The following is a 15,208-nucleotide window of genomic DNA, read 5'->3' as shown; positions in this document are numbered from 1 at the left end:
GGCGGCAGCAGCACCCGGCAGCCGATCAGAAAAACGGCTGGGTTGCTGACATCGCAGGATACCTGGACAGGTACGTGCCCTAATAAAAGTCAGCAGCTACAGTATGTGTATGTGGCAGAACTCCTCTTTAAGTAACATAGGTCTTGTCCCTCCCCCCAGCCTGTAACTGGACAGTGAAAGAAGAAGCAGCAGACTGATGAGCTCATCTTTTTGTCTCTCTGATCTATCATCCTATCAAAATGCCTGTTGTTGGCACATGAACACTGCAGCATAACTGTTTGGCTCCGTGTGCTGCTTTTAGGTTGAGCTCTGTTACTTAGAGGATTACACAAGGCAAATATAGGTATTCAGGCGCCCACATGGCTGTCAAATTGGGAGCAGCGGTTGTGTCAGTTAAGCTGCTGTGTTCCAGTTGACATGAATAGGGCTGCCTACATGCGGATTTACGAACACTTGGAATCTCTGTGCGGGCAAACGCAGCCCTTGCATGAGCGCACACTTAGGCCTCATGTACATAGGCCTCATGCACCCCTTTCCTTCAGGGGAGAAAAGAGCAGTTTTAAAAACGCACCTAAAGTGGTGTTTTGCAAACGTGTTTAGGAGTGTGAAGTGTTTGGGTATTTAATAATTTCTTTGGTGAGAATACTTATCTTGGCCATTGGAATGAATGGATGCTCAAGTGTTAAACGCTCCTAGTGGTTAGGCACGTGCAGCAAAACGATTTTCTCCTGAATGCGCAAGTGATGGGGTTTTTTTTCTGGACACATAGGCTAACATAGAGGGTCATTAAGAGGCATAAAAAAATGTCGAAATCCCCTAAAAGTGTTGTTTTTGAAGGCCAGTGTGCATGAGGCCTTAAATCCCAACTTTGGACAAAAAAAAGTTTTCCCATGCAGCGGGGTTGTGCCCGCCCTGCACGGGTTAACAGCTCATCTTGTCTAGGGAAGGGGAGGAGGCTTTATACTCACCCAATCCTATGCGCCACCTGCAAACAGTGCTCCCCCATGATCCAGTGGTGGATTGTTCCTGACATCCTCACGTCCATAGCAGGTCAGGAGAAGTCCACCGCACAAGATCATGGGGGTTGGGGGCAGGAGCCACAGGGAACGGTCTTCTACCACGAAGATCTGAGGATTAGGTAAGTATATCTTTGTTCTCCAATCCCCTAGACAAAAGCGAACAGGTAATGCATGCAGTGTGGGCACAGGCCCACTGCATGGGAAAACTTTTTTCCCGAAGTTGGGATTTAAATATGCCCATATGAATGAGGCCTTAATTGTGAATTTGTTGAGATCTTCTCAGCTGTGGGGTAAGCAAAGGAGTGATGCCAGAAAAGATGACCAGTAATTTTAATATCCACACATGCCTGGTAGTCAGACATGTAGATTCTCCTTTGTGAGTCTAGAACATAGAAGAGATGCAAAAGCATAAAGGTAGAGTATTTTACTTGTCCATGGCAGTTTTCTGAGATCTTTAGCATTTCAGTAGTAGGTATACACACAATATACACGTGAACTCTCCTTAGTGTGAAATATCACCCACACAAGCAAAGCTATAAAGCAACTCTCTATTATGAGGTGAAGGTGTAATTAGAGTTATAATATCTCCAATATATTCCGCTTACAATGGACGCATTGATACAGTAAGAATACAGAGAAATTCCCAGTGCTTTTTTTTTTTTTCATTTTCTTACATATTGTTCAGCTGCCTTGTCACAATCTGCTTTCTTCACTAACATAATAGCTACTGAATTATACCAGTAATTCCCCTGTGTCAAAGTTTTCTTTGTTCATGCAAGCCATATTCTTTATCCTTTTCTCACATTTTGCTTTGTAAGTGAGATAAAGGGAAATTATTACCAGTATGTGTTGGGGCTGGGTGTCATTTAAGTAGAATTATAGGATCTGCCTCATTTACTATAGAGGGGCTGTGCCCACTGTGATAGGCTGACTTCTTTCTTTGTAAAATAGTCAACCTTTAGCTCTCCAGTTAATGTACTAGAAGCCCCGGAATGCCCTGACACCCGGCAGGCTTGTTCTTTAAAAACATGCTGCTGTTCAGGAGAAAGTACAGTAACAAATGCAACCGGTTCTGTAAGATGGAACAGAGTTCAGATCTGTGAAAAAGGCTTGTGCCGAAACGCGTTTGCTTGTCCTTTTTATACTTAACATGATACAATAAAGACCACAGATGATATATCCAGAGTGCCGGCTTTTCTTCAGTTATCTTCAAGTTTGCCTGTTTGGATGTAAGAAGGACATCCTGAGCTTCAGAGCACCCGGATTTTGAGTGTGCAGAAGTTACCAATTATCTGCTATCCGGATATCGTAGTTCAGAGCGGTGTTACTTTGTGTCGTCATGCAAGATGGAACAAGGCCTCACTGCTGCAAAGCAAAGACCAACATCATAGCTGCTGACTGTCTGAAAGGGCACATACATTAGCACCAAAATTTTAGGGTATAGGGTTTGTTCCTGACATATGCCTGGACATCTTTCATTTCCTATGATTTCAAAGGTGCCTAATGCACAAGAATACATCTAATGCATTTATGTATACATGCAGGTATGTGTATTTTTAATAGCACCAACATATTACTCAGCATGTTAGAGTTCCTCAGTCCATGAGCTTAGACCAGCAATTCTCAACCAGAGTTCTTCCTGAAGTTGCTAGTGGTTCCTTGAGCTATGGCTGATTTGATGGTGTCTAGATAGTTTTGAGATGAACACTTGGCAGAGCCAGCTGCATGACATCAGTAATATTTTTAGTTGTCTGAATGGTTGGCTTTCTGACCACCACTGTAATGGGAGCATTTTCCCTCTGACCACCAATGAATTGCTTTTAGCAGTTCCCTAAGGCCTGAAAATAATTTCAGTGGTTCCTTTGAGGTAAAAAGTTTTGAGAGAGGCTGGCTTAGATGGGGCTCAGTTTAATGTCCCTACAAACACTTGCATTCCTACTAGAGCCAGTTTGTTATGAAGTCCATTACCTTGTCTGAATGTCTTTGGTTTGTAAGACCCATATGGATACTCTTGATGAAACTTAAACCAGGTATACAGGTGCAAATCACTGGCGTACACTTGAGCAGAATGTCCAACAGAAGCTTTTCATTGTATATTCCAATCGTATGTATGACTCATCAGACTTTTTTTTTTTTTTAGAAAATTCTGACGACCTAGAAATAGAACATGTTTTAAATATTTCCGATGGAACCAATTCCTATCGGGAAAACCACTCGTTTGTATGCTGTTCTGAGGGACCAAAAACGATGCATGCTCTGAAGCAAGTACGAGACAGAAGCTATTGGCTACTGGCTATTGAACTTCCTTTTTCTAGTCCCGTTTTACGTCACCGCGTTCTTGATGGTCGGACTTTGGTTTGACCGTGTGTAGGCAAGACCGCTTGAATGGAATTCCATCGGAGAAACCTTCGGCAAAACTGGTCGTGTGTACAGGGCATTAGCCCCACCCACAGCAAGTATATTTATGCCGTTAGGTATAAGGGTTTATTCCTGCCCACTTTCATCTATTCTGCTTGCCCACTTAACTTCCACTCTCACTGTGGGAGAATTCATTACAAAAGTTCCAAACCCCCTAGCTAGAATCATAGTGCCCATGACCCAGTTATCCTCTTCCAGAGAGATTTAAACGAGACTACCCAGTTCCTTACTGAACAAATGAGGCATCAGCAGGTCTGGTGCATACACATAAAAACCTTCTTGCTTCAATGGTTGTGAAATGTACAGGTGTGGATTTATTCATTTTTTAACAGTTTTTTAGTGCTTTGACAGCTTTGTATAGAGAACCCATCACAATCGGTCTCTGTACCTCACTAGTTTGTCTGACACTCTTACTACATTCATACATGTATACACAAGGACCCAAAAGTGTATAGTATATGAAACTAGGGGAAACCCCTAACCAACAGCAAGGACATATACGTACATGCTAAATGGTAGCCTTTGTTGAAACTGATTGCATTGCAAGGCAGGTGTAATAACCACTTAGCCCCCTGTAGTGGGCACCTCAGTTTTTTAGATTTGTAACAGTAAACTGCAAGGCATACAGCCCAACAATGGGTTGTTAATATGATGGTAACCAAAAAAAGAGAGAAAATATATATTAACCGTGCTAGAGACTGCCACTGTATTAATAGGATCAAAGACAGTTCTCACGGATGCAGAGTGAGGGGCCCTAGAGTACTGGTTCTGAGTGGAGAAAACATTTTTTTGTTTTTCTCCAGTCTTTATAATTCCCGATTCTGGGTCTGGAGTCTATGGAGTCCAGGGGTTTCTTCTCTTCCAAAGCTCTTTGAAATCTCTGGACTCCAGACCCTGGTCCGGGAACTATAAAACCAGAACTAAAACTCTGGAGCTCCTCAGTCTAATATTTAATAAAGAAATCAACCCTAATGGGTTGCTAAAGCCAGGACCATTACTTTCTTTACTTTTCCACTATTTTATTTAATAAAGAACTGTGCAATAACTATTAGGACATGGTGAGATTATTTTTGGAGCAGGATAAAGGTTGTTTGCATCTAGTTGAACATTTTTTTATAGCAAGTCTAATAGATAGACAGTTTTGTATAAAAGATGGACAGTTAAGTGTTTGGGCTTAAAAGAAGGATATTTGTGATGTCCTAAAACTGACTTTTTCAACATTTTTACCCCAGTGGAACCCTTGAAATAATGTTTAGAGACCAGGGATCCCCTGCTAAAAATGTTATCTACAGCTCACAGTACATTAGCATTAGTAAATTTTAAATATGATAAATGGATACAAAAAAGAATTTGGCATACTTAGAGTATTTGACACCCAAGATAAATCATTCTTCAACACCCCCCTGTTCTATGAATCATTTTTAGTAGTAATCACAAAATTCAATAAAAAATAATAATGGCAGAAAAAAATACATAGACTGACTCCCTAAGGGTCGGTTCACACTGAGGCAGCACGACTTACAGCGCGACTGCCTCAGGCGACCCAGGACACGACTCAGCGGCGACTTGCAAAACGACTTCTGCATAGAAGTCAATGCAAGTCGCCCCCCAAAGTCGTACAGGAAACTTTTTCTAAGTCGGAGCGACTTGCATCGCTCCGATTAGAATGGTTCCATTGCAGAGAACGGAACGCTACTTGTCAGGCGACTAGGTCGCCTGACAAGTCGTCCCAGTGTGAACCGAGGCTTACATTATTTTGTTGGTGGAGAAATCGGCAGAAAAGAAACAGGTGTGTTGGGGCACAATATTTGCAGTCCTAGGAGAACATTTTCCAGGGAAAAAAGGGAGGCAAATTTGCAATTTTATTTAGGAAGTCCAACGGGGCAATAGCAGTCTTGATACAAGTTTTTAGAACCCAGACAGGTTATGGATAGAAACAGGGTCTTTTCTACTCCAGAAGTGGTTAAGGAAAGAAAAAACACAATTGTAAAAACCTAACAAGAAAAAAATGCTGCTTTTGGGTATTATCCGAAATGCAAAAAATAACAAAAAAATAGATTTTGCACTAACAGTAGAGTAACTCTTTTCATCAGTTTGCATCATGACTGTAATCCACCTTGCTTTCGGGAATAGTAGACTTTAGGCTCTCAACCCAGAACAGGTGTTCAGCAAAGGAACTCAATAAGCAGCTAGTCAGTAGTCACCAGGGAAATTCTTAAGTTTATTCCCTGTCCTATATCAGTTTCCCTGGTTGTGACCTTTGGCTGATTTTCTGTATAATGGGCCCTTATATTGAGGGGTTGACATGGATGTTGGTAAAGTCCAACCCAGATAAAGCTCACAAGCTTATGTGCACTTGCTTTTCAATGAGCTGCAGAAGTATCTAACCTCCACGCTGAATAATCTACAAATTGGTTACCCTCAGCTAAGGCTGGCCATACATTATACAATTTTCTTGTACAATTTTCCTTCAGATTTACCAAAACCGTATAATATGAGGTCAGACCTAAACACTTTCAATTTGTATGCAATCAGGCAGGCCCTTGCACTACATGGTTGAGGGTAAATTGAAGAAGAAAATTGTATATTATATGCCATACATAAAAGTACACTTCTTAATGCTAATGAGGGAAAGTGTTCATCTGGATGAGTGTAATGGCTTATTGGTTCCTTGAACACTCCAAAGCAAGAACCTGGCTGTGATAAATTCTATTCTTGCTACAAGACAAAAACACATGAATCCATATTTTGTCTTCTGGACAGTGCATCAAGAAACAAAAAGCAAAGGAATGTAAACCACCAGCTTTTGTATTTTTAATTGAATTGTGTGTGTTGCCTAACATTGTCCTTTAATGGGGCTCACACCTTGCTACTGCACAGAGACTTTCTGTAGTCTGTGCTGAAGAACAGGGCTGTTCTGATGGGGGATCTGCTGTTACTTGTGGTTCTTCGTGTTCTAGAAGGCCTCTGATTGGCAAGTTTACTAGGAATGATGTGTAGTACAGCCCCAGAGTGGGGTTGATTGCATTACACCAGCTCTGTCGCATCGCTGGGGACATCCCTTGTAGCCATGGCAGCCAGTGATGTGAGGGGTCCATATGGCAGCTCTGGCAGCAGCTGCTGACTCTTGCGAAGGTCAGGACATGTGAAAAAGCAATCTAGCTGTTTTCTTGTTAGGTGAAGCTGGGAAGAGCCCGTCTGGTCCCTGGAGGATCCCAGATTCTTTTCATTTTCCTCCACCGAACACGTGGAATTTCTGGCCTCAACAACACTTACACATAATTCCATTCCATAACGGGAGAATCCAGTTTCATTTTAATAAATGGAAACAGTTCAAATTAGGTTAGAACAGTACATCAAAGGCTTGTCACTGCAAATGAATGTCCTAATTATGGCAGGGCATTGTTGTACTTGTACTCTTCTAATATTGGGATAATATTGCAAATGATTAGGTCACAAGACCTGCAGAACGAACTAAGGTCACCTTATTTGTGCTGGAAATGTGCATTGTTTTTGCTAGAACCTGTTCAGTATAATTGTCTTTTTAAATAATAAGCAAACGCTATTAATCATCCCATGTACACAATATACCTCCCTTACGTGACCCAACCTCTGGAATAATTATATATGCTGTTCTGGTCTTCCATGTATATTGGAGTTGATGGCAACACCTCAAGTTTAGCATTGAAGTTAAAAACATTGCTGCAAAGGTTGGTCATATAGTTGTGTACCAGTTTAATTAGACAGAACTAATGATTTTCAGACTAATTGCAGTGACAAGACTTGCTCATCATGGTCAGTGATACATATGCAGTTTTTCCAAACTTTATTATTCACACACATACTGTATATCTGACAAAACCTTTGGCAGGTGAAACCGTTTGGGGGAGATGTACTAAAACTGGTGCAGCTGTGCATAGTAACCAATTGTCTTCTAGATTTTATTGTCAAAGCTTAATGTTAGAAAGCTGATTGGTTACTATGTACAGCTGCACCAGATTCTGCACCAGTTTGGATAAATCACCCTTGATGTGTTTATATTTATTTATTCTACAGGTATGTATTTCAATTGTGTATTTAGTCATTTGAAGTGTTAGGCCTCTCATACGGGCGGCTGTTCTGCTGCTGTTAAAAGCATGTTTTGTTATTTTGAAATTCCAAGACTCCAGGCATAGCGATCACTTGCAGTTGTACATTGTGACTAGCTGCGTTTACATACGTTTACATGCGGCTGCGTTTAGCTGTGGTGGAACATTCTTGCCATTTCTGGTGTGCCGCCTGTACTTCTTTCCTTGTTGCTGCTGCTATCCGCAGGAGAAATAGTACACTGCGATTACCTGCAGTTTTGTGCAGATAGCTGCAATAAATCATTCCTGGACGCAGTCAAATTTATTTTTTCTAACCGTACAAAACCCCATGAAATGAAACCGTTGCTAAATGCAGTGTGAATGGGGCCATAGGAAAGCATTGTCTGAGTTTAGCTGCGGTAGATAACTTGATGTATCCGCAGCTAAAAGCTGAATTCTATCCGCCCCTTTTAAAGGGGTTTACTAAACCCACAACAGTAAAATCAGTCTGTATATGCAGTAAAACATGCTTGTTATACTCACTGTGGAACCTCTTCATTGTGTAAAATGGCTTTTTGATCCTGTCTTCTCTGCTCCTCCCCTTCTTGCACAGTCCCCAATCTATCTGCTGATGGAACAGAGCCTTGGGGTCAAGTTGCCCATGCTCAATTTAGTGTGTATTGCTACAGAGTTTATTTTTTCTTGGGAGGGTGCATGTGATCAGCACAGGGCCAATCAGCACTGTCCAGGTCAGGGGTCCTGCAGCTTCATAGGACAATCGGGGGAGAATGAAAACTCCTCCTAAAAGCTTTAACCAGACACTAATAGAAGCCACAAGACTGCTATATACTGCTGATGAGAAAAGGTATTTGGCAGTTTATATTTACTAAAATAATTGCATTTCGATGTTCTGTGGGGGATATAGTGAATGCAGGGTCCTGGGTTTAGTAAGACTTTAATTTTTAACTGAACTTGGACTTTGAATAATAGTAAATAGGTGGCGTTTTAGGGCAAAAAATGCTACATTTGTCAATTCTGCCATAAGTCCTCTTTTCCTTCCCGATAATAATCATCCTAAAAATTGGACAATGACTGTGGCTCATGCCTATTCCTGACATTTGTAACACCTGGATGCCGGGGTGATATAAAGTTCATGCGCAGGAGTTTTGTCATCCATGGTCAACCAACAGAAGACTAAAAACTTTGGTTCCTATATAGAGCCAGGGAGAAAATGGCAGTGATGGGAAGGGCAGACTTTGCATCCCTGGAGATCATGCTTGGAGGTAAGTGTGCCAAAATGTGAAAGCTGGCTGTGCAATACTTGCCACTATAGCATATGCTCTGGTAGCCAGCACTGGACACTGTTATGCTTTAAGTATTTAAATTGCAAATCTCTGCAATCTGTAACTGTGTTATTTTGCAGGAAAATGGAAATTGCACTTTATCCTGCTCATGTGGTGACGCTGTAAGAAAACATTTACTGACAAAAAACTGTACTTGAAATTGTAGAACCCCACGTGCTCCTTCATCTTTTATTAACTTTAAGCCTGCTGTTGATCACTTTCTATTTTGTCTTTCAGAATGAGACCTCTAGTTTCTACGCAACCATCTAAGAAGGCAGCAACCGAACAGGTAACTGTCAGATTGCATTTTACTACCAAAAAGGTCAGTGCACATTGCAGCTTCACAATAAAAGACAGTCATGGCTTGTTTGTGAAATCCTCCCGGTTGTCTGTTTACAATTAGCGGGGCATAGATTGTATCAAAATACCATCTGTACAAATCAATCGACAACTTTTTTAAGGAATTGGGGCTTTCTCTGAGGATAGCTGCATTTTCACATATATCCATACCAGTGGGAGACAGGCATATAACCCCCCCGTGGTGAGAGATTTCACATATGGATACACAGATGCCAGTCTCAGGTCAGTTATGAAGAATACCTGCTGTTTGATTAGTCTGGCAGTACTGAAAGAACCCATAACTGCTTGTTCTAGTGACAGATGCTTACAGCAAGATATGACATTCAGGATTTAATTCATGCACAGTGCAGAATTATGCACCTTAAAAGTTCACATTTGTCGGTTGTATAAAAAAACTGAAAAATGTGTGTGCTTGTATGTATGTATATATATAGAGAGAGAGTGCTCAGCATAAATGAGTATGCCCCAACAGATTTGTCAGAAAACATTTAGGCCCCTTTCACACTGGGGCGGTAGGGGGCGTCGGCGGTAAAACAGCGCTATTTTTAGCGCTGTTTTACCGCGGTATTCGGCCGCTAGCGGTGCGGTTTTAACCCCCCGCTGGCAGCCGAAAAAGGGTTAAAACCACTCGTATAGCGCGGCTATAGCCGATTTCACTGGGCAGGAGCGGTTTAGGAGCGGTGAATACACCGCTCCAAAGATGCGGCTGACAGGAGATTTTTTCTTCTCCTGCCAGCGCACCGCTTCAGTGTGAAAGCCCTCGGGCTTTCACACTGAACAAACAGCGGAGGCTGTTTTGGGGCGGTTTGCAGGCGGTATTTTTAGCGCAATAACGCCTGCAAACCGTCCCAGTGTGAAAGGGGCCTTACTTTCCTTTCAGAATCAACATTTTCTATGGGACACTAAACTACAAAATACTCCCCCAAATGCGGGCCATTCATTGCAACCAAGATTTGTTAATTTGCACACACAAAAAAGTATTTTTCCTAACAAATTCATTTAAGATCATGTTGCAAAAATGAATACACCCCAATGAAAGTCTAAGGAGCCATACACTCTTTAGATTGTTTGTTTTCCTTTAGATTTACCAAAAGCATATAATAGGAGGTCTAGGTGTAGTGTGTATCCAGCTTAAATCTAAAGATAATAAAATAACAAAAGTTATATAGTATGTGTATACAGCTTTAGACTGGCCATACATTATACAATTTTCTTCTACAACTCTCCTTTAGATTTACCAAAACCATATAATATGAGGTCACACCTAAACCCTTTCAATTTGTATGCAATCAGGCAAGCCCTTCCACTACATAGTTGAAGGTAAATCTAAAGGAAAGTGAACAAGAAAATTGTATACTGTATGGCCAGCTTTAGGAGCAAAACTATATTTTAGACAAAATCCTAATAAACAATAATTCAACTACAGGTGAGTCTAATTATTCATTAAACAGGAGTCCAGCAGACAGTTGATTATAAAAGGTCATTACTTAACAAAGAAAACCTCTTCCCATTTCATGATGTCAGCAATGGCACCACATGGAAGAGAAATGTCACAAGGCCTGAGTAAGAAAATAATTTCTTTGCACAAGAAAGGTGAAGGCTACAGGAAGATCAGCAAAGCTTTACTTATTAGTCAGAATACTGTAGCCAAAGTGATCCAAAAATGTTATAAAGATGGAACTGCAACCATCTCACAGAGACGTCCAGGCCATCCACGGAAGTTAACACTTCGACAGGAGTGTCTTCTGATGAGGAGGGTTGAAGAAAATCGGCATGCAAGTTCACCGCAGTTAGCTAAAGAAGTAGAAAGCCAAACTGGGGTGATTGTTTCCGGTGACACAATACGGCGTACACTGCAGAGGAATGGCATGCATGGTTGTTGTCCAAGAAGGAAGCCTCTCCTAATGCCCATGCACAAAAAAGCCCACCTAGAATTTGCCAAGGCCCATGCTGAAAAAGAGGACTACTGGGACTCTCTACTCTGGAGTGATGAAACCAAGATAAATGTTTTTGGAACTGATGGCTTCAAAACTGTATGGAGTCGCAAAGATGAAGAGAACAAAGAAAATTGCATGGTGCCTACAGTGAGACATAAACAAAAACGGCAGAAAGATGACGCCTGGGTCAGTGTGATGGTAAAAACAAGTACAGTAACACTTTAATCAGATACACTTACATAAAAGTGTCTTGCAAGCTGCACACAGGGTGTATCATGAGCACACACTACCTGCCAGTTCTGTGTGATATATTACAGTGAAACATGGTGGTGGCAGTGTCCTGTGGGGCTGCATGAGTGCTGCTGGTGTCAGGGAGCTGCATTTCATCGATGGTATCATGAGTTCACAGATGAAAGAGAAGATGCCCTTGGTCGTCCTGCACATTTCCAGCATGACAATGATCAAAAACACACATCTAAGACCACTGTTGCATTTTTGAAGACGAAACGGGTGAAAGTAATTCAGTGGTCAAGTATGTCTCCTGATCTGAACCCAATCGAACACCTATGGGCAATTCTGAAGAGACAAGTTGAGCATCACTCTCCATCCAGCATCCAGGCTCTAAAAGTGGTTGTTCTTGAAGAATGGAAAAAGAGATATTGCAATATGGCGCCTACTTGTTCATTTCATGGCTAGAACACTTGGTGCTGTCCTTACAAATCATGGAGGTCATACAAAATACAAGATGGAGTAGTTTTTATTGTGGGGTGTATTCATTTTTGCATCAACTAATTTTAGTAAAACTGAAGATTTTGTAATATAAGTTATATTATTAACCTTACTTTCATGTAATAAGTTAAACAAATGTTCTATAAAACTCAGTTTTGTCAAAACTTTGGAAATTGTTCTTGTGTTCATTGAGATATTGATTAAAAACTTACTTTTCAAAAGGGGTGTACTCATTTATGCTGAGCACTGTGTGTGTGTATATATATATATATATATATATATATATATATATATATATATATATATATATATATATATATATATATATATATATATATATCCATCATGGGGCTTAGGAAACAAATGTACTTCTTGCTTTATTTAAATTCATGATTCAGTAGGGTGCATCCCACAATCAGTTATACACTGAAATTTTGGTCTAAGTCAGGGGTCTCCAAAATTTTCAAACATAGGGCCAATTTATTGTCCTTCAGAATTTAGGGGGGGCTGGATTGTGGCCAGTGGGGTAGAAGATGCCCCAGGCCCAGCATCAGTGAGAATAAACATGACCTCAGGGTTGGTGGTCAGTAGGAGGAGGAGTAGTACCCCATCATTGGTATCAGTGGGAGGAATAGTACCCCAGTGTGGGTGTTAGTGGGAGGAATAGTGCCTCATTATTGATACTAGTGGAAGGAATAGTGCCCCATTATTAGCTTCAGTGACAGGAATTATGCCCCACTGTTGGTGTCAGTGGTAGGAATAGTGCCCCACGGGCCGAAAAAATCCTAGCAAAGGGCTGCCTCGGGCCGCAGTGTGAAGGCCACTGGCCTAAGTAAAGCAGGAATAATTTCCTATGCAGTTCCAATGAGTGGTGCCTTTACCTTGGCTTTTTCATTCATCTGGGGCGCTCCAGTGTCCCCATCTCCTTTAACATGATAGAGTCCTTTTAACTGGGTTCTCTTAATTTAGTTTTAGTTTTATGTAAAAGAAGATTACATCTTGGGTCATATTTAGGCAAAATTTCTGAAAATTCCAAAGAATTAAAAGAATTTTTAAAGCAACATTGTATTACAACCAAACCTCTGTAGTTTCCAGAAATGATTCTTTCTAAAATGTGTCTTCATATTTTTTTCCTGTTAATTTTTTGTTTAGAATCGAGGGGAATGGAGGTGACACTTGTTAACTATATCTCAGTTATCTACAGAAGTATTAATTTACATTTTTCTACATTTTTATGTAAGAGTGTTTAAGCAGCAACACAGTTAAAATATTAAAAAGCATGGCCTTATTTCCTTCCTTAGGGCACATAAAGGTGCAGTGAATGTCATGGGTATATGTTAATCATCAAATATGTTTTCCTTGCTTTTCTGATCTCTGCGTACCTTACAGTAGCTATATCCTTCCCATTACAGCGACAATACTATGGCAGGCAGAATCTGAATACTAAGGTCAACTTAGACACCTTGGATATCTTATATCATTTGTTCTGTGTTGACCCACAGTTACCAACTACAAACCTTCTCAGGAAAATGACAGTGGAAAAACGAGCTGGTGGCTGCGGGGAGCTCAGAAATATATTATATGGGCCAGCAGGGTGGTTAGCACTTCAGCCTAGCAGAACTAGGGTCATCAGTTTTAATCCCAACCGCAGCACTACCTGCCTGGAGTTTTCATGTTCTCCCTGTGCCTGTGTGGGTTTCCTCCGGGTACTCCTGTTTCATCCCACATTCCAAAGACATACTGGTAAGTTAATTGGCTCCTGTCTAAGTTGGCCCCAGTATGTGTATGTACTGTATGTATGTGAGTTTAGGGGACTCACTTAGATTGTAAACTCCTTGAGAACAGGGACTGATGTAAATGTATAATAAATATGTAAAGCGTTGCATAAATTCACAGCGCTATGCAAGCACCTGTAATAAAATTATAGCAATCATTTTAGTGCATGTTAAAAAAAAAAAAAAAAAAAAGCAATGTCCACTTCAGGGCCCCTATGCCACACACTGCATTAAAATATTGAGCCAAAAATATGTGAAAAAAAGTTAGTAAATATATTCATCTTCCGGTGGCAGTAACAAGGCAGGGTAGATATCAAAATCCTTGTGACCAGATCCTGGGTACATGGGAGATCCCAAACGTATGAGGATGGTCATTCCCTGTGTGAAAAGTCCTCTCATAGGATTTGGGATTTTCATGGTTCCTAGGATCTGGCTGGAAGGATTGTGACATCACACTATGCAATCTAGAAGTTGAAGGCACGGCCAGTATGTTGTTTTTTCTATTTTTTTTCCTTTTTTTTGCATGGTAGTGAGGGTCCTATTTAAGTAGGTGGACTTTGCTTTTAAGTGCAAACAATAAGAGATTAATCCTGTGTCAAATCTTTAGCCAGCAATAATAATGCACTCGCTTAGCCACCCCAGGGCACTTAAATTTACTGTCCTTTTGACGCTTCTACAGCAGATTTATAAATTGCCTTATTTCTGCCAGAGCTAAAGGATGATTATTTAACTCCAGTATTTAGCATTTTGAATAGAATGACAATGATATAAAAAAGTATTAAACTTGTCAAACTGCTCAATACACTGCCTAGGGACAAGCATTACGACTTTTATTCTTGCTCATTACAAAAATGGCACAATTTTCAATGTGCAGCAGGATGGAGATGGGCAAGATAATTAGGAAGAGGTCACATTTTAATTAGGTGATTTCTTTACTCCTGCAGTCTCCACGAGTCAATGAGCAGCTTATGCTTGGTTCCACACCACTCAAATGCTAGATGGAAATTCTCAGCATGAAGCGTCCCAAGGAACAAAGTTTCCACTGGTGCCACTTAATCCTGTTTTTTGGATTGGTTCTGTAAGACTTTGAATACTTAACCCTTATGGGTGCAGAACACTGTCCCTTCTGAGATCAGAAAAAAATGATTACTTGGATTTTTTTTTCCTTCATTTGTTTTCTAGCAGTTCTGGATACCGAGTTCAAATTGTGTGCTTTAGAATCTGTTGTCTGTGAATATACTAAAATTCCCTAGTAGATCTGTACAGAAGGTATAGTACACATTCACTGTAACTGCTAAACATTGGACTATATACTTTTCTTCCTCTGGGAAGGAACTTCAGTTTAATAATCTACAATAATTTATTTATTATTGGTGCTTATATAGCACAGTCAATTTAAGCAGCACTTAACATATATATATATTGTACATTCAGTTCCTGCCTTCAAGGAGCTTACAATCTAAGAACCCTGACTCACATTCATACATACACACACTGGGGCCATCTTAGACAGGATCCAGTTAACCTACCAGCACGTCTTTGGAGTGTGGGAGGAAACCG

General features: G+C 40.6%; 1 protein-coding gene across 1 annotated transcript in view; it reads left to right on the top strand.

Annotated features, from left to right (window-relative positions):
* BRF1 (BRF1 general transcription factor IIIB subunit) overlaps positions 1–15,208 on the top strand; it is a 643,919-nt gene that overhangs the window by 613,318 nt on the left and 15,393 nt on the right. The window contains exon 16 of the mRNA XM_073610050.1: positions 9,085–9,136. Coding sequence (XP_073466151.1) covers positions 9,085–9,136 — 52 coding nt within the window. The remainder of the gene's footprint in view (positions 1–9,084; positions 9,137–15,208) is intronic.

The sequence above is a fragment of the Aquarana catesbeiana genome, linkage group LG13 (assembly GCF_042186555.1).
Source record: "Aquarana catesbeiana isolate 2022-GZ linkage group LG13, ASM4218655v1, whole genome shotgun sequence".
NCBI lineage: Eukaryota > Metazoa > Chordata > Amphibia > Anura > Ranidae > Aquarana > Aquarana catesbeiana.
This window is presented reverse-complemented; position numbering and strand designations above follow the sequence as displayed.